At 39.5% G+C, this 19,359-nt stretch overlaps 1 protein-coding gene across 7 annotated transcripts in view; it reads right to left on the reverse strand.

Annotated features, from left to right (window-relative positions):
- The window catches only part of SLC4A4 (solute carrier family 4 member 4), a 261,671-nt gene that overhangs the window by 127,296 nt on the left and 115,016 nt on the right, over positions 1–19,359 (reverse strand). For 4 of the 7 annotated variants that reach the window (XM_073340388.1, XM_073340382.1, XM_073340384.1 and 1 more), the window contains 2 exons: positions 13,998–14,158; positions 7,193–7,345 (listed from right to left, as the gene is read on the reverse strand). In XM_073340388.1, coding sequence (XP_073196489.1) covers positions 7,193–7,345; positions 13,998–14,158 — 314 coding nt within the window. Of the gene's footprint in view, positions 1–7,165; positions 7,346–13,997; positions 14,159–19,359 lie in introns of all 7 variants that reach the window. The other 3 variants (XM_073340383.1, XM_073340385.1, XM_073340387.1) reach the window with 1 other exon arrangement.

Below are 19,359 nucleotides of genomic sequence, written 5' to 3' on the forward strand. Positions count from 1 at the left end.
TCTCCTGCTGTTTTCAAATATCATTTGAAAACATCTCTTTTCCTCCTAAATCTCTGTCTCCCTGTGCTGTTATTTAACTCTGTTCCTGTATTATTCAACTCTACAGAGACTTGGGACACAGTGTGTATGAAAGACACTGTACAAAATAAAGCTGTATTGTACTGTACAGCAAAACATTTAAAAAGAAAAAAAAAGTGTTCCATTGTCAATATTCATCGTTCTTTGTTGTACTCTTGAACACGTTCTAGCCTATAAGAAGCATTATAACAAACGTGGTTATTTTAAACACTTCTACTTGCAAACTACTGGTGTCAGCTCAGAGAAAAACAACCAAACAACTCAGCATCCTCCTCCTGGCAACCCTCTATATAATGTGCACTAGGTATTTAAAAAACATACACAATACACACCGTGCTTTGTAACATGACTATGTATTAAGGACACACACACACTCAATTTTCTATTGCCTTTTTTCTGCTCATTTGACTGATTTACTCATTTATCAGGAGAGCTGTCGGCTTGCATGGTGTCGGTGTTCAAGATTCTAGCAAGAAGGAAAAACTAGCCCTCTAACAATGGCTAAAATTTATAGTGCATTGCATTTTTCCGCTTCAAAAAACACCGATGAGCATTTTCTAACTAATCCTCATATACCTGCATAATGCAAGGTCAGTATTATCCTCATTTTACAAGTTGGCAAACTAAGATTTGTGACACACACTGAGTCAGTGTCAGAGTGGGGATTAAAAACTCAGGAATTCTGGTCTTCTAGTCCTGTGTGCAGCCCAATACACTAAGTAGATTTTCAAAAGCTTCTAAAATTTCAGGACTGGAATGCCTTGCCAGATAGCCAAAGACTGTTGTGAAATCCAGTGCCTAAAACTATTGTTCCGTCTTTCTTAATAATGCCATATTCAGTGACCAGAAAGGAAACCTCAGAATTAACATGATGAACACTCAGAGTCAACTTACAAAATGAGATGCAATAGTGCAGTCCTCTTCCTCATGCTGGAAACCAACATTTCAATTAAACATTTTTGAAGCTATTGTTGAAATTATTGCAGATTTTATGAAGAAACATGAAGGACAGTGCCTTTGAAAGAGCAACTTTTGGTAGCTCCAGCCAACAAGATCCAAGAGAAGATCTTTGCCTTGTCTACTTTTGCTTACCATCTGCCTCTTGTTCAAGCAACAGAGTACTTGAAATGAATAGCCCATATTTACCCTCCTCCATCAAATTATGATGATGATGATGATTAGGAAATTATTATGATTTGCACAGCCTCTTTCATATCAGTGGATCCAAACAAAGCAAAATGATTTCTGGGGAAAGTTCCTCTTGTAAACAATGTTGGCTGGGCAAGACCAAGTCTCAACCCTAATTATACGTTTGTGAATAAAAACATTTATTGCATACCTTTGCCATCGAAGGATTTTAAACTTCAAAAGTGTTTTGGCCAATTTAAATATCTGTCGTTTTAAGAGAAGTAATTAAACAAATGAATTGGGAACAGAATGATTGTGCCAGCTCCTGTAATGAAGAGATGGTCATCCTGGGTGAGATTTTCAAAAGGCACCAAACCAGCTGCCATTGGAAGTCTATGGAAGTTGGGAACCTAGCTCCTATTTGTGCTTTTGAAAATCTCCCCCTCTTACAATGCTGAATTTTACACACATTTCACATATCTCCAAGTAATTTTAATAAAAGCGAATATGAAAATGGATTTTAAAAACACCGCCGTGGTCTTTTCCAAACTATTTGTGCATCACATCAAATTGTAACAACCCCGTATTCTGCAATTTAAAGACATCATGGACACTAGCTGAGCTAGAACCCAAGTTCTTTGGCTCCAAACATATAGGCCTCTACCACCTGAGCTGCAGATTATCCATGAGACATCAGCAATAGAAGCAAGAGCTCCTCTGTGGGCTAGCCAATACAGGGCAACAGTCGAACACATTGAGTGAGCTGCTTCTTAAGAGTCATCCCACGGGGACTTGCACATTATAAAGTGAGAGTACAAAAACAACTAATTTATGAGTTAAGAAATTATTAAACTTCTGTTCATTCAAGTTTTCCTACTGTGAAATGTATACAGAACTCCCCAGATTCCTTCCCCATAAGTGACACGAACAAAACCAAATACGCCAAAGATATATATAATAATCAACCTCACAGAAGCCTAAATGTGTCAATGCTGGTAATGTCACCAACTCCTTTGTTAGAATATGCAGGGTTTGCAGGATTGAGTCCCTCTTAGTTTTATTACATAACTTGATTTTGCTATCTCAATCTTAATATAAACAAATAGTCTGTTTCTCTGTTTAGTTTCTAATAATTATTTCTATATTCCTTGTTTTTCTTGCTACCTTTGATAGCATACAGGTTAAAGTGTATCAATCCTAAACTTGCTCATGCCCTTGTTCTAAAAGAATAAAAAGTAAGTTTTTTAAAAAGTTAACCCTTTTCCAGATGAAGTGAGTTATCGGATGTTAATCTTCATACCATTTAATGATTCAAAACAAAATTATTTGTAATTCCAGACATGTGACAATTAAAGGAGAATTACATTGCAGTTGTTTAATAACAAAATGCTCTTTAAACAACAAAAATTGGCAATAATCCTAAAAGAGGCTTTACCTTCAAGTTTTTTTTTTTGTTTGTTTGTTTTTTTACTGTTCTTCCTCCTTTTAGGATAGTAAGTGACCTAGTGCTAAAGAGAAGGACATACAAAAGAAAGTGAAACTTCTAAGCCTAGTTTTATTTTCCAACCCAAAGGGCAAAAAGCAAAATGGGTAACAGGTAAATTTTATTTTCAAAAATTATTTCCATTTAACAATTTTAATATATATATAAAACTTTCATCTTGACAGTGTCCCATTAAATATAGAACAGAGTTCAATTCTAGAGCTAGCAGCGATTAACAAGAATAGCCCATGACCCTGAAAACACTTACATGTGTGAGTAATTTTATGTATGGCCCATTGAGGACAATGGTGATTGACACATGTGTTTGCAAGATCAGGGCCACGGTATAGTGATGTGTGAAGATAACACAGCAGGGGAGCTGTAGCACAGAAGGAAGATCCTAAATCACTAGGATCCACCACAACTGCTAGTGTAGCCCTCACACTCAAGAACACAAACACTGTAAAAACCGCTGCTCTGTTCTAAGTATTTACTTTAAAGTGTGTAGATGTTGTGAGTAGAGATAACTGTTTTAAAATGTAACTTACATGAATGAGCTTTTTAATAACTTCCTACATTAAAGTGTTTATAGTGGGGGAGATCTAGATGTCAGGAATCTTAGTCAGCTGTAAAGTATTACTACTTCACACAGAGTGGACAACAGGGCCAGCTCTTAATGGAACCTCAGATAAATTCCTGTTGACTATCAAATGAAATATATACAATCAAATCGCTCATCTGTTTTCTGTTTTTTAGTTTATAAAGGTAACGTTTCCAAAGAAAGCTATTGGAAATCCAGTGGCAGATAGGAAATCTACATTTTTTAAAAAGAGCATAGTCATACAGTTAAAATATTGTTTAGTAAAGAAAACTATTTTGAGGAACAATTTAATAAGATCGGATAACATGTTAAATCATGGGTTCCAAACACACATTTAAAAATCTTTATTGCACATTAAGTGCCAATAAGTTATATAAAATGTTGAGGTTTAACCGACATGTAGTAGGTTATATAATCTAGTTACACCTCATTAAATGTCACTTCCTCAATACTTTTTTAATGAACATACACATCATTGTATAAGCACAGTCAAATTAATGGTAACTTTAAATTCAGTTTGGTAACTTAGTTTAAATTGTTTTAAGGGTGGACTGGAGGTTAGAAGTTATCTGTTCTAATATTGGCAGAACACAGAGCAGCTGTTTAAATATCTTATCAGCCTATAAACCTATTACACAGAGACCTGAGAAGTAGGCAAGGCACAAATCTCTTCTATGGAGGAACTATCACTACCATTCTCATTAACCTCCTATATACAGTAGTAATAATTGTATCGTTAAATTTATTAATCTTATTTGGGTTATTGCTGATTATGTACTATACATATTGTATTACTTTAAAACCAACCTTTGTACTTTTGAATAATTTAAGCACTATAACCAGATGTACTGAAACTTTTCTTAACTTATGTATTATATAATTTTAACATTAGCTTTAATAAAAATTTTAAAGTGTATGAAAGCTTCAAAACAATGCAAACAAAATGGAACTGTTGAAAGGAACCATCTACCTGGCAGAAATCACTATGGGCTGGTGGCACTTTTATTGTTATCAGGCATGACAAAAACCAGCTGTTGTCTTGTTCTCATTACATTTCTATAGGTTTAAAGGCAAAATTCTGCCTTAAGATGTAAATGTGGGTCACCCACTCAAATCCAAGCAGTGACATACATGCATCCAAAGGTACTTTTGGTTTTACTTTTTTTTTCATAAAAGCATTAATAAATAATAATAGTGCTTATTATTATACGTAGTTTTTATATAACCCTTTTCATCCTCAGCACTCAAAGTACTTTACTTAAACTTTAAGTTATTTAACTTAAAATTTATAACACTTCATTATTTATTACCCCCCTTGTATAGGTAGGGAAACAGAGGCACTGAACAATTAACTGACTTGTCAAAGGTCACCCAGCAGATCAGTGACAGTGCCAGGAACAGGACTGGGTCTCAAGTCCAGTTCAGTGGGGCCACTGGACCACAATGCTTCTTCCAACACTAAAAATAAATGAATGAAAAAACTAGCCATTATATTGGTGACCCAACTTGAGTAAGCGTTGTTTTTTTAGGCTAAAAATTAATTTACACAAAGATGAGGGTTATGTGCTTATCCCTCACTCACACAATTTCCAAATTATATCAGCGATGTTTTTTAACCAGTTCTGACAAGAAGCTCAGCTCTCTACAATACATAGAGGAAGACACCATGACTGCCCCAGGGGCTTACAAGCTACGAGAGACAGAGAATATTGTTAAGATACATAATACACAAGTGATCTGCTGATAATTCAATCTCATAATGTTGCAGGGTTTTGGGTTGGTTTTTGTTTGGCTGGGTTTTCTGTTAAATGGTTGGAGATTTTGGTGTTTCATCACCGAAGGGCTTAGCTGCAAAAGTGAAGGACTGAATGAAGAGCTGGCACAAAAGAGGAGGGAGACCATTCATACATATGGGGGACTGTAAAAATTTAAAAAAAAACAGAAAACAAAGTGTGGGAGAAGAATGCACATTCTCTACAATGTACTTTTCACCCTTTAGTGTCAATGAATCCCTTACCAGTTCTGAAGAGTCTCCAATCCTAACCATGTCATACACAGTAATATCAGATTATCACAAGGGTTTCTAGCACTCCCGACACCACAGACTTAAACCTATGAAATTCACTGACACTGGAGGCCAGAGTTAAATACTATGGCTGGATTATTTTTATTTGTAACCAATAAAAATATTTGTTTGATTACTATGTGAATTACAGTAGCACTTAGAGGTCCCAAGCTCATAGTAAGAGGTTACACTCTGAACAGTTATGTACATTAAGATAAAGGTAATCAAATCTCAATGGTTGTCTATGGGATCATAAAAGAATTAAGTACCCTTAACCAAATGTACATTACATAGTAGGTTAGGCGCATGACAGCAATTTATACATCTTTCTCTGAAGCATCAGGTATAGCATGACGTTTCTACTTGCAGTATGGGCCTGAAACAAAGCCCACGGAAGTCAGTGCAAGTCCTTCCATTGACTTCAACAGCTTTTCATCAGGCCCCACATTCTTTGGGATGAACCAACCATCTGATTTAACATGGCAAATCCTATCATTCTTTCCTTTATATTTAAGTTTAGCACAAGTATAATTTTCTGTACGGTGCTGTTGGAACCAAAGCCTCCTTTTTCACTCTTTCAGAATGTCTGCCTGAGAATTTGGTAAAGTTCACATCAAAGACACTCCCATGATTGATTCTACTCCACCTTAATTTTCTCTGTCTGAATGCAGCTTTATTCAAGGCACTGGTATGCAATAAGTATTTTTTATTATTGAAAGCAAGTATCTCTCTCTCACTCTCTCTCACAAATACACACAAATAAGCCTCAAAAATAAAGGACAGCATGAAAGAGGAATAGTTATTTGAATAATAAAATATGACGAGAGAGATGCTGGCATGCAAGTGGAGGCAGAATGCAGAAAGCGGAGTGACTTCACTGCCATTAGTACAGTATTATTACCATCACCTCACTTTGACTTCCTGCTATTTTAAAACAGTAACTTGTAACTGTTCTTTATACAACACTTAGATAGTTTGCAAAATTCCAAACCATGCCGAAGCCCTCTCACTGGCTTAACGTGTTATTCTTGCTTTTCTGGATACTATTTCTAACAGGTCTTCTTTACGAAGTTCAAATCTCAATGCACTTTTAGCTATGGAGTTGCTATTTATGCATAAAGTGCAAGTATAAACTACACACACATACGTGCCTACAAATACACACATACAAATGCATGTTTAAGGGACACACATGCCCCTATATCTGTTTATATACATACAGACATTTGCATAGGATGATTTTGTTTAGGATGAACAAAGCTTCATGGAATCAGCTTTCACCACACCGAACAATGGTCATAGTGTACTAAAAACTGAGCTCGTTTTTACTATCTTATATTAATATTCAGGGGCCTTCCTTTAAAAGTCTATGTACACCTTCTATAAGAAACTTTAATATACATAAAAACATGGTCTATATTTATATAAGATTACACAACTAGCCTTTAGGGTCTCAGGCACTTTTTTCTCCCTATATGTTCTCATACTGAACACACTCACTGATCTGTATCACCTCCCCAACATCGTCTGAAAGTGTCATTGCAAGTATTACTCTGTGAGCCCCAGGGATTATTGTATTTTGCTATCAGATGCCTCACACTGTACCCTCTCGTGTTCACCCAGTTAGTCCAGTGAAGATATGGACAGAGCAACATGCCACAGGAGCAGAGCCCATAACTGATGCATCATCAGTAGGGCACACTACACTACTTGTGTGTTAGAAAAAGCATGGTCATGAGATGGCAATGGAGTTAGTTTTTTGTGGGTTTCTTTCAAAGGGAAGGCTATAGCCAACTGGCCTCTGCATTACCATTATCAGGGTTGGTAAACATCCTACTTGCACTGGAGACGGTCTTCCCGATGTCAGCCAGAGAGCGTAGGTTCGATTTCTTGGTCTGGTGCCGGTGCTTCCTGAGCAGCGTGTAGGTGACCTTGTCCTTCATGTCTAGTTTCAACAGGCCCGTCTCGATTTGATTGTCAACAACCATCTCTGTTACAATAAGAAATAAGGGAATGGAGGGGGGAGAAAATCACAAAGAGCAAAGTTACTTTAACAGTTATGAGACTGCTACCTTCAGCTAAGTGTCTGGTTTCTTGAGTTCACCCTACTTGTTCAAGGGCTTTCCCTCTTCTAACACTTTTTTTTATTTAATAACGTGATTTTTTTATTTTTAAAAGTAGGTTTCCCTTTTAAGAATTTCTTTTGAAACAAAACTTAAGTATGTTTGTCTTCCAAAAGTCACTAGCCCTGTTCCAGGAGGTCCCTAGAAGAAACACTGCTATCATACCAATAGAAGGCTAGATCCCACAACACTCACACGAGTAATTGCATTGACTTCAGGGGTAAGGAATGCTCTCTGTCATCCAGAAAGGGAAAGAATCTGCGTTACAGAATGAAAAATGCTCATGGATACGTACGGTCATCAAGACAGCAAGACCACAGGTGAAATTCTGGCCCCACTGAAGTCAATGGCAAAACGCCTACTGACTTCAATAGGGCAGGTATTTCACTCCATAGGTTTCCAGGTAAATGCAATTTAGCAAGAACTATGGAGTTAAATTCCTGGGAATGACTGAACAATTAAACCATAGTTCACCCCTACATCCACAGTAAATTAACATCAACCACATGAGGTAGAACTCACTCTCAATTCTATGATTCCTAAAGAGATTCTGTTATAAATATGAACTTGGGAAAGTCATCCAAAGGCAAATATTCCAGGATTTATGGGGTCTCACATCCAAGTGCATTCTCTTTTTCTTGCTCTTTACTAAGACTCTTCCTGCAACCCACTACCACTGCCTCACTCATAAATTATCTGCAGAAGGGAGGGACCCTTCCAGCATTGGAATCATCACCTCTGCTGACCATCATCAGTATTGTCAGTTCAGGCAAAAATGTATTGTTTTAACACTTGCATGTTTCTGCCTTAACTGAGTCTCCATAAAACTGCTTCTAGCCCCATTCCAACCCTTCCCCCTTCTCATCAACCCTCTCATTCAGTTCCGATATCAGGGAAATCCTTATAAAAACAAAAGAGAGAGACACATTTACTGAAAATCTTTATTCCCCATCCAAGTCATATACTAAGTTACCCATTTTATTAATTCAGTCAATGTTTCGGTTCCTGGAGGGAAGGTGTCAGCTCTTACTTTTTTTTTTTTTTTTTTTAATTAGCACAAGTAAAAGGTCGGAAGTTAGAAGCACAATGGGCAAAAAATTGCCAACTCAAATAGTTCAGGGCGTCAGATCTCATATGCCAACCTAGAATTAACACTTTTTCAAATCACTAAGAAAAAGGCCTAAAATTTCTACTCCAGTTCACCTGAGTGCATGTGTGTACATATGTGTGCAGACAAAAGACATTTTGTAAAGAGGCGGCTTTGGGCAATTTTTCCATTTAATTTTTACTGTTCATATTTTATTTTTTTAAACACCTGTTGAGAAACTCAACTTTTCTTTCCCTGTCAATTTTATCTTTTTTTTTTTCCCACTTGGCAAACTACTCTTCCCCACCTTCCATGTTTCTGATACAGTACAAAGAAACAAATCTGAGTTTTACTTTCTTGTTTGTCATCACCATGAACAAAGTCATCAGTGACTGAAAAACTCCAGGAATAGTGTTTGCAGTTAACTAGTTGTCCCTATCTGGCTTCCACAGCAGCAGAGCAAGAAATACAGTTATATCAACCATAGCTATTCATTTTATATTTAATTCATTAGTGATAAGAGCACAGATTTAAGGGGAAGAAAAGAATATTTAGGGCCACATTTTCAAAGTAGCCTCAACCAGCCCTCTCATTTTGGGCGATTAAAGTTTTGGGTCTCCAATTTTAGTGGCTGTCTTTGGGTATTTTATCTCCAGTTTTTGCATACAAATTTCAGAGTTATTAGTTATGAATCAAAGAGACTGTGCTTGGTGTCGTACGAGATACAGACGTAAAAGCAGCTGTTTAACCCAATTAGCACACAAAACTTGGGGCGTTTCAAAATTGTAGGCCTGATGTTAAAGGCAGCTTTGGTAAATCTGGCTCTTCGAATATAAAGGAACATGCCTTACCTGATGATGACTTTACACTAGGATGCATTTTGAGCCTAGCCTACAAAACAATATTTCACTGTTTCTATGTGGAGAACTTTCAAAAAATAATCAATTATGCTATTTTTACTGATTCTGAAACCAAGTTATTATTTACTTTAACTGTGCTTCCACCAGAGATTACTCTAACTAGCTTGTTTTCTGTTCCTCTTTTATTGAAAATTCTCATACACTAGTGAGAATATAGTATTTACAGCAGTCAGCAGTGACAGCATAGGTCATGCAATGCTATAGCTCTTTTCATATAAAAAACATCTTGCCATAGTGCTCAAAAGACATCAGCAGCTCTGTGGAGCAAATCCTCTCACTTCCCTTCAGTCCCCGCCTTTGTAGGCACAGAGCACTCACACCGTGGGCCAAGTCCTATGCCCTTTTACCACCCTATTCTGAAAACTGGCCTGCCAAATCAATTTTTGGTCTCGCCAGCTGTGTCAAAAATCTGAGAAACATTCTCTACGCAGCAGCGATTGTGATGTAGTCTTTTCCTAACAGATGTGAACTTGAAAGTTTTGTCTCCGATGCGACACACAGCCTGTAGAATTCCCTTCACACGGACGCAGAGAAGGCTGCTAATTCATAGCCGACTAGGTACCTAGTGCATGTGAACTTAGTCCTGTTCAAAACGGAACTACATCACCGTGAACTAGAAACCTTTTAGTGCACGGCAGCGGGGTCTATATGGGGCAGAGGGCAACATGTTAAAGCACACGACATTTCACAACCCTGTAGTCCAGATTGCAGCACCACGTAGACAAGCCCTTAGATATTTTTAGCATTCCAATCACAGGAGTATCTAAATGTGAAATACAATACAAGGATAAACATAACAATCAGTGTGGAGGAGTCTGCTCATCCCTACCTATGCTCTGGTGCTACAACTTTATTTTCCTTCCTTCTCTTCCTCCCCTTCTTTTCCAATCCTCCTTCTACCTCCTGCTTTCCTGTTGTGGCTAATAGGGTTGCTAAGGTTGGTTTTGCACTGGGGTGTCCTCTGCAAAAGGATGCGCTATCTCATTTTAACCTCTTCCAGTAAGGTGCTCCACCACCTAAGACCCAGCATCACAAAAGCTCTGCCTCTAGCTCTCAAAAGGCCACTGCAGCATTTCTAATAGAGCTGGTTGACATTCTTCAAATATTGGCATCAATAGAAAGGAGGTGAGGGAAGGCTCATTTCCCCTTCTCTCCTCCACACCCCCCCCCCAATTTTTCAACCAATTATAGAGCTGGGCACTTTTTTGACCTTTGAAATAAAATAAAAATAAAAGCACAAGAAAACATTCATGACAATTCTTCCTCTTACTTTCAACCAGCACTCGTTTCTAGTTTCCATGTCCTTCATGAGCAAAGCTGTCTTGGAGGATCACGGATGATGAGGTGGTTGCCTGTGTAGCCTTAGCCTGGCCCACAACTATTGAGGGCCATGAAGATTAAGATCAAGACCTTAAATTGGACCCAAAAGGTAAAACAGGACCCATGGAGAGCACAAAGCATTGGTCAGGTGCACTCTTGGTTACTATTCTTGTTTCAGAATCAGATTGCCACAGACTGTATCAATTTTTTTCCAAACATCAAAGATGACAGTTGTGTGTATAAACAAGTGCAATTTATTTTATTTTTTTAATGGTTTATTATTTGCAAGCTGTGGCTGGACAAATAATTGTATATCATCAATGGCTCTTGTACACTGTTCTGTAGGTGTATGCAAGTTATTTATAAATATAAATTGTTATTTGAGGAGCACAAATAGTTTGCTCAGTGTTATCCACAACACAGAGGAAGACCGGTCCTGCCCTAAGAAGCTTACAATCTATGATCGTGATCCTGCAGAAATGTACACATGCTTGACCTTATGCAGTGAGTAATCCCACTGAAGTCAATGGAGAAAATAAGCTTTGAGTTGTTCTAATGATAACAGGGCAAATACAGGACTTCAATGGGTCTTTGCATGATTGGAGACTACGATAACACTTGACATTTGAAATTCCTCCCACCCAGCACCTAGTGTCAATCAAAATACAGTTGACACCTTCTTGCATTAATAAATTAAAATTAAATTAAATTGCTAAGAGGGTCTATATGGCTTATGGAAGTAGTATTGCCATACAGAGCCTGAATCCAATCAGGACAGTAGCAAGTAAAAGCTGACACCAACGGAAGATTATTTGGTGGCCTACAGTCTGGTGATCAGTCTAGTTGCAAGGTGAACTTAAAATAAGGGGTGCTTCTTAGTTTAAAGGGTATTCTTTATTTGATGTCTAATGTCCCAAGTCAAGTCGATATAGTATTTGCTTTGGCTCTGTTTTCAGCAATAATCATACAAACCTACCTATACCCATTATTCCTGCCATTTTTCAGATGAGCCTTATCTACACAGAGGAAAAGCCTGGAATAGCTAATGCAGAAGTGGATTAACCTTAAACCACAAAAGGGCACCCCTCGTGCCGAATAAGAGAATCCACAGAAGGAGTTAGTGCAGAATACCTATTGCTCTTTAAGTTCATACCCTAGCTGTTTTGGACTAACTTCCACTTGTAGACAAGCCCAGTTTCTTGGGGGTGGAGGAGTGCATGCTCAAAGTTTTGGGGAGAAATCTTCGTTAAAGTTGTTTCAAGTTACAGGAGGCAGTTTGGGTTTGAAGACGACTTAGGGAAATGCTTTTAACTGGGATTCCTGTAAGAACAAAGGTGTGGAAACAAAAATGGATTTCTGGGTGATAAGGGATTGGGCTAAGGAATTTCCCTCAGTCAAGAAAAGGTAATAAGTGCATGCTTTTAACTAAGAGTAAATCCAGAGTACAAGGAAGTTAAAAATTCATATTAAAGCAACCTGGCAAAGAATTTAGCCCTGGCTTAGAGCTGAGGCAGAAGAGGATGCTGGGGAAATTTACTGATGTTGCCAGTTACATCTTTTTAGATAAAATCATGCTGCCATTTATTTTTTGTTTATAGGAAGGAGCTGGGGAACGTGCTTTTTAGACAGACTTAGGTCACTGGTTTGAGTCACAAACATCTCACTCAAGGGTATTTCTTCCTCCCCAACAATGAGAAAAAGGAATCTTAAAGAATCCACAAAGCAGAGGAGAGCTCAGAAGTCCTCAAGCAAGTATCACCACTATCAGCAAATAGGTAAAACGGAACCACTAAAACTATGCTCAGTTCTGCTGTTACAAAGTGAGATCCAATCTATGAATTCTTTAATGCCACGCAAAGCAAAAAGTCCCCGGTGAGGGTTTAACTAACAGGGACTGTCACTGCTATGCTCTTATAGTTGGTATTATGCTTGACGTGCTTGAATATCACCTTAGATGTGGAAAGCAAGTGACGTGCTTGAATATCACCTTAGATGTGGAAACTGTATTTCTCTGTTATTCTGTTACACCATGAATTAATAATAAACAGAAAGAGGAATACCAATTCAGAGGGTAATTTATTATAAAAGGAATTCAGTTTCTCTCATTAAATGTCTCTATAATTTTTCCCTTAAATAAGGAGACGGTAAATATTCTCAAAGATTAAATTGCAGTGTTGCCCACTAATGATATTTGCTGTTTTAATTCAAGCCTCAGCTCTTGGAGCCATGTCATTAAGTAAGAGATTTTTAAAAAAAAAAATCTACTTCTCATGGTTACAGAGAAAGTCTTGGAAATGTGAACCCTACAAAAAAGTGAAAGAAAATAAAAATAACCTAAGATTTATTATTTTTTAAAATCTCTTTTTAAAAATCAATTCCATGATATTTTGAGGACAAACTCATGTTTTTTGAATGCTTAGCTCTGGAACAGCTCTACCCTGAATTCGCTACAGTCGTTTTAGAAGCAAGTAGAGTAAGTCCCTCAAAGAGGAACTGTGGAATGTAGCGCTCAGCATTAGCCTAATTCCGTAGTCAATGGGACTATTACCAGTGAATTCACTGGAAGCAGAGGTAAGCCAACACTAAGTGCTTTTGCAAAGCCCAAAACATAAGGTCTGACAGCAGTGGAACGTGCATCCCCCTTCATGCACAGAACAGTGACAACACAGGTAGCAGTGATGCAAGCTACCCCACATTGCTCTAATGTGCCTGAACCCTGACTGGGAGCAATTACCTCTAGGAGCAAGAGAATAAGTCACTCTCCATTCTCATCCACTGCTTCGCTTCTCAGGTGAGATGGCCAACCGAAGTGCTAGTTCATGGCAAATGTAACGGTGGTTCCTATGACATGGACGGCTATTCACTCAGAGCTGGACTGAAAGCACCAACAGTTTTGCATAGGCAACTGAAGAGCCATCAGATGGCCATAGCTTTCAGTCACAACCAAACCAAGCACGGCGGTATGCTACAGGTGAAAGACTTTGTATCTTCCAGGCCACCCAGCCGCAGCTATTCCTGTCATTCCGGAAAGCCTGGGACATGGTTGGCTTTTGGATGTTGACAAAACAACCACAAGCTCATTCCTTCACTTTCACTGACAGCCATTATTCAGGCTCTGAGGAAGAGAACATTGGGGGGGGGGGGGGGGGTGAAGGAGGATTATTGAAAGAGCCTCCATGGAAGCTTACTTACCCACTACCTGAGGGAGAGAAGTGGCCTCCAAATCCAGCAGGATGGATCCTTTCTCTATACACGTCCTCAGTTCAAACAAGCTGTGCAGGGACAACGTAGCGACATGAGGCTTGCTCCATCTCTCTCCGCCCTGTTCCACTTTCTCTTCAAACTTTATCCATCTATGGAAGGGCAGAGCAGCAAGAATACGTTAAAAATGCTACCTCTGGCGTTTCTGAAAGAGGCACAACAGCCAGAATGTCACCGGGTGTTGACAGGTTTAAACGTACATGAGGTCATGAACACATCACTTTAAATTAAGACAAAGGAAATAAAATGCAACAACTACACCAATGCCACCCAGTATTTGAACAGGCCAAACGTTTCCAAGTTAGCCACCTAATCCATAGTGGGCCACCTAGATTAAAGTGGCTTGATCTTCAGAGGTGCTGAGTCTCCAGAGCCCCCAAAGGACAATGGATTATCAACACCTCTGGAAATAAGGTCACTTTCATTTAGATGCCTAAAACACCTAAATTTGAACATTTTTGGCCATGGTTTTTAAAGGTACCAGGTAAGCTGAAACAAGCAGAAAAGTAAAATGACTGAAATATATCATGAGAGAGAAATTACTAATGAATCTTAGTTCACGGATTTTTATTATTCTTACGCCTGGTCACACTTTGAACATAAGAGGGGAAGAATCAATCAATAAAAAGCAGCCAGCTCTCATATCGTGCTTTTCATCCATAGGCATCAAAACACTTGACAAAAGAGGAAACTGAGGCACAAAGAGATGAAGTGATTTGTCCAAAGTTACTCAGCAGCCCTGTTGGCAGAACTGGGATCAACATGCAGGTCTCTTAATTCCTGGTTTGGAGTCTGTCCATTGGGTCAAGAAACACAGAACCTTCACTTTACATTGTCTCTGGTACATTATTGCTCACGATACTATGTGAAAGACAACCATGTACAGTCAATTTTCAAATTATAAATAAAGACGACAGTCCTTTGTCAGAAAACTCACTAACTCGCCTGAAACATTCAAAATCAAAATTGGGCAGGATGGGGTGGGGAGGAATCAGTTTGCATGAAGCCCTTCTTAATTGAAAAAAAAAAAAGTTATTAGCTTTCTACATTCTGTATCTAGTTGTTTAATGATTCAATGGCATTTTCCTGGGGGGAAAAACCTGCAAGCTCATCTCCCTAGTAGAAGATTAGAGCAAAGGTTAAATACCATTGCATGTAAAACATTATTTACACACCTAAAACCATGTCATCAGGTTAAAGCATTAAAGCATCAGGCCTAAACCTTCAAAAGCAAAGAGAAAGAAATATCTTCAATTCTCACTATTGTGCCTAAGTGTATCAGATCATACAGAAAGAGTGTGACCTGCAGGCCAATACTTAGCGCAACCAACAGCCAGGTGGGTTCTTTCCTTCTCATACAACACAGGTAACAAAGTTTTGCAAGTCAAATTCTGCCCTCAACAGCCCCTGCCTAACCCTCAATTGGTTTGCACAGGTGTGACTGATTGGAACTTAGTAAACAATTCCAAGGAGGTATAAGGAGGAAAAAAATCAGCTTTCTTCCTTAGACATGTTAACACTACAGTGCTAGCAAAAGAAAGTGAAACTCATAAAAACTAATTTCTTTCTATACAGAAAGCAGATGTAACTGGTGTACACAGGGAACCATGAGTAAGGATGACATTTTTACATAATCGATTTTCAGAGTAGAAACATGCTTAATTTAAGCTATTCCTGGATATTATTTTAACAGATTTTGAGAATAAACATTTTGAGACTTTTAAAAAACTTCTTTTTACCCAAACAAAATGTTGTGACTTTGGTCTGAAAATACTGAAGGAGGACTGTTAGGTCTACAGAGGCTGGGATTTTTTGATTTACTGAATTTTACCCTGCATGAACATAAATCCTGAAAATTAAAAAGACCTTGACATTTTTGTTGAAGGTGTATAATTCACAATAAAGCACTTTCCCATGTTTGATTTGGATTTGGTTTTTATTTGGTTTTCTCCATATAATCTGCAATATTTAGCTTTGATAAAGTAAGCTTTAACTTATTTTTATAAGTGTTTGAACTGTTAACTGCTATATTTAATGCACTCCTAAAGCTCTACTGAATAGATCTTCCTGCAAATTCTGTTTCACAAACCAAACATTCTCCTAGGTGGAGACTTCCTGCAGTTCAAGCCAAGTCACATAGAAATCAATGGAAGCTTGTGCCTAGGTGCTTTTGAAAATCCCACTAAAAGCCTATCAGCATCTTTAGGCATCTAAATACCTATAAAAACCTGGTTCCCAATCACTTCATTCTTAAACTCCCTTTGAATTCTTCAGTGTCTACCACCTAATCTGGAAATTTATTTAGTTTAGCAATCTGTTCCAATTCCTCTTCTTTTGACACTTCAATCTCTGAAAATTCCTTTTCTTTGATACCTGAAAACAGAATATGTTCAAGATAGGTATCACACACAACATCCTGAGTGGTGAAGACTGATGCAAAGAAATCATTTAGCTTCTCTGCATATCTTTATTATTCCCTTTACTGCCTGGTAGTCCAGCACACCTTCCAAATCTCTCAGGCTTCTGATACATTTAAAGAATTTCTTGTTAGTTATATTTTTGGTTATTTACCCTTCACATTCCCTCATACCGTAGAGCTCTTAATTTCCACCTATTCACCTGGCTTTGTTTGCTGATGGTATGAAAGGATGAACAGAGATTAGCAGAAAAATAAAAATCTCAGCTAATTCAAGTTTTAGTCATATTTAGCTCTGATTCAGGGGTGACTTAAAATAACCCTTAAATTGGAGGTTAGTGTTCAATAGCCCAGAGGGACAGTAAGTTGCCTGGGTCAATTCAGTGCTTAGTCAGTGCTCATTACTTATAGTTACTATTAGCATAGCTAAAAATCACCAAGTTAAAGCCCCATCAGAGTAAAAACAAAAACACACTACAATTGAATGAGATTCAGTCCTAGTATAATTTTTGTAATTTAATCATTTAAATAATTCAGCCATCTCAGAATTGCTAATAATATTATAATCATTCAGTTGCATTCCCATAAGTAATGTCCTAGGTAGGACCCGCTCTTCTTGGAATATCCCTGAAGAGTTTATTAGGGGTTATAAAGTGAGCCCTTTGCATGCTGGAGCAGAACACTGGTAGTTCAGTTAGTACTGAGCAGATACCCAGGTAGCACAAATATGTTCAGTACAGCTGATATTTATGTACCTTGATATCAAGTCTCAAAAGATGAGATTAAAAGAAGCTCTCACAGTTTGGGACACAAAACTCTCTTTTATTAAAAATAACCAAGGACCCAATCCTCCAAGGCCTAGGCTAGAACTGATTTTAGGTGTCAGAATCACTTTTGATAAAATAATGTTGGAGGTCAAATGCAGAAAGTTGCATTTGCAGTTGGTTGAGCAAAGAGAACGTTCTCGGACAAGGGAAGAACTTTCAAGGGGATCAAAGGGGAGGAGATGTGCCTAAGTGCTACAGTACGCCCTCACTATAATGAATCGCAGGGGATACAAACCAGGTGTTCAGTATAGCCAGGGTTTGTTATAGCGCGGGGCGGCAGGGAGAGAAACAGATCCTCCAGTCCCAGGGCCAGGGGAGCACTCTGTCCAGCAGTGGCCCTGGGGCTAGAGGATCTGTCACCTCTCCACCTCTCAGCCGTGGGACTGGAGAAGATCTCAGCCCTCCACATGGTGGGCGGGGCTAGAGGTGGGATGCAGGGACCCCATTTGCTAAGGTTCAAGGTTTGTTTGCGAAGCGTGTTCCAGTAAGGGTCTACCATACATGTACCCATTAATATTTACTGTGGTGTGAATTCAGCATTGTGGAGTTTCCTGGTATTCAAAGAGAGAACGTCTATAAAAGTAGCGTAACAACAAATCAATTCAGGGCAAGAGGTTGCTGGCTTGATTATTTGAAATTTTTTTCATCACCTCAGTCCAGTTCTACTCCTGACCTCTACACACCTGGCTTCACTGCACCTCACTCCCATCCAACACCCAGTTTGGATCACTTTGACTAATTCAGAGCAAAATAAACCAGTAAGTCTTTTTTAAAACCTCAGTTATGCTTCCCGGGCCCTCAACACTGCCCCAGCTTTAGAAAATGCAGCATCTGAAGACTCCCCGAAGTGCGCAGTGACACTGCATGCTTCAGATTTCAGAATGACACTGCCGGTCCCGGTGCAAACAGCCAGCTGCTCGTACATTAGAAAAATCTGATGTGGCTGCATTTAAATGCTCCCCAAACCATTTCCTTACACTCTAATCATGGTTTCAGAACCTACTAGGGGGCAGTTCAGTACCCACCATGGTGTAACATTGCTAACAACTGCACTGGTCAGTAGGCCAAGAAAGGGATGAAATTATTTCTAGCGTGTCCACAAAAAGTGGGTGAAGGAGCCTCTTTTTCTTCAAGGACCCTTGTTGCATACAATTCTTAGACAGTCCATCACATGGCTACGAATACGTTTGCCAATTTCCTAATCTCACAAAACCTAACATCCTTGCCCCGCCCCTTCTCAGAGGCCCCACCCGTGCTGCGCCCCTTCTCAAAGGCCCTGGACCCCCACTCGCTCCATTTCAGCCCCCCCCCCATCGCTCACTCTTCCCCACCCTCACTCACTTTCACCGGGCTGGGGTGCAGGGGGGGATGGGTGGTGGGGGTGAGGGCTCAGGCAGGGGGTGGGGCCAGGGATGAGGGATTTGGGGTGCAAGGAGGAGTGAGGACGCCACCTGGGGTTGGGGCTGGGGGGTTTGGGGATCCGGAGGGGGCTCAGGGCTGGGCCAGGAGGCTGGGATGTGCAGGGGAGGGGGTGGTCCCAGCGGCGGTTACTGTAGCTTGGAGGAAGCAGCCACCAGGTCCCTGTGGCCTCTAGGCGCATGGGTGGCCAGGCGGCTCTGCACGGTGAGCACTGCCTTTGTGCCTGCAGGCACCATCCCCCGCAGCTCCCATTGGTCACGGTTCCCAGCCAATTGGAGCCGCAGAGCCGGTACTCAGGGCGAGGGCAACACACCGAGCTTCCCTGGCCCCAGACCCCCTCCTGGACTTTTAATAACCCGGTCGGTGGTGCCGACTGGAGCCGCCATTCTCCCTTTTCGACCAGGCGTTCTAGTCAAAAACCAGATGCCTGGCAATCCTAGCTTGGAACATACTGAATGGAGGTAACACGCTGTTTGACATTGCTCACCAGAAGAGCAAGGAACAAAATGAATTCCAAAGACCACAAAACCGTTTCATGTCTTTTTGGTGCAATCACAGGATCAGACTTTTGGTATGACAGCCTCATTACTGGCAAACTGGACTAGCTCCTGAGCATACGGCAGTGGATCCA

This window comes from Lepidochelys kempii, chromosome 4, assembly GCF_965140265.1.
Source record: "Lepidochelys kempii isolate rLepKem1 chromosome 4, rLepKem1.hap2, whole genome shotgun sequence".
NCBI lineage: Eukaryota > Metazoa > Chordata > Testudines > Cheloniidae > Lepidochelys > Lepidochelys kempii.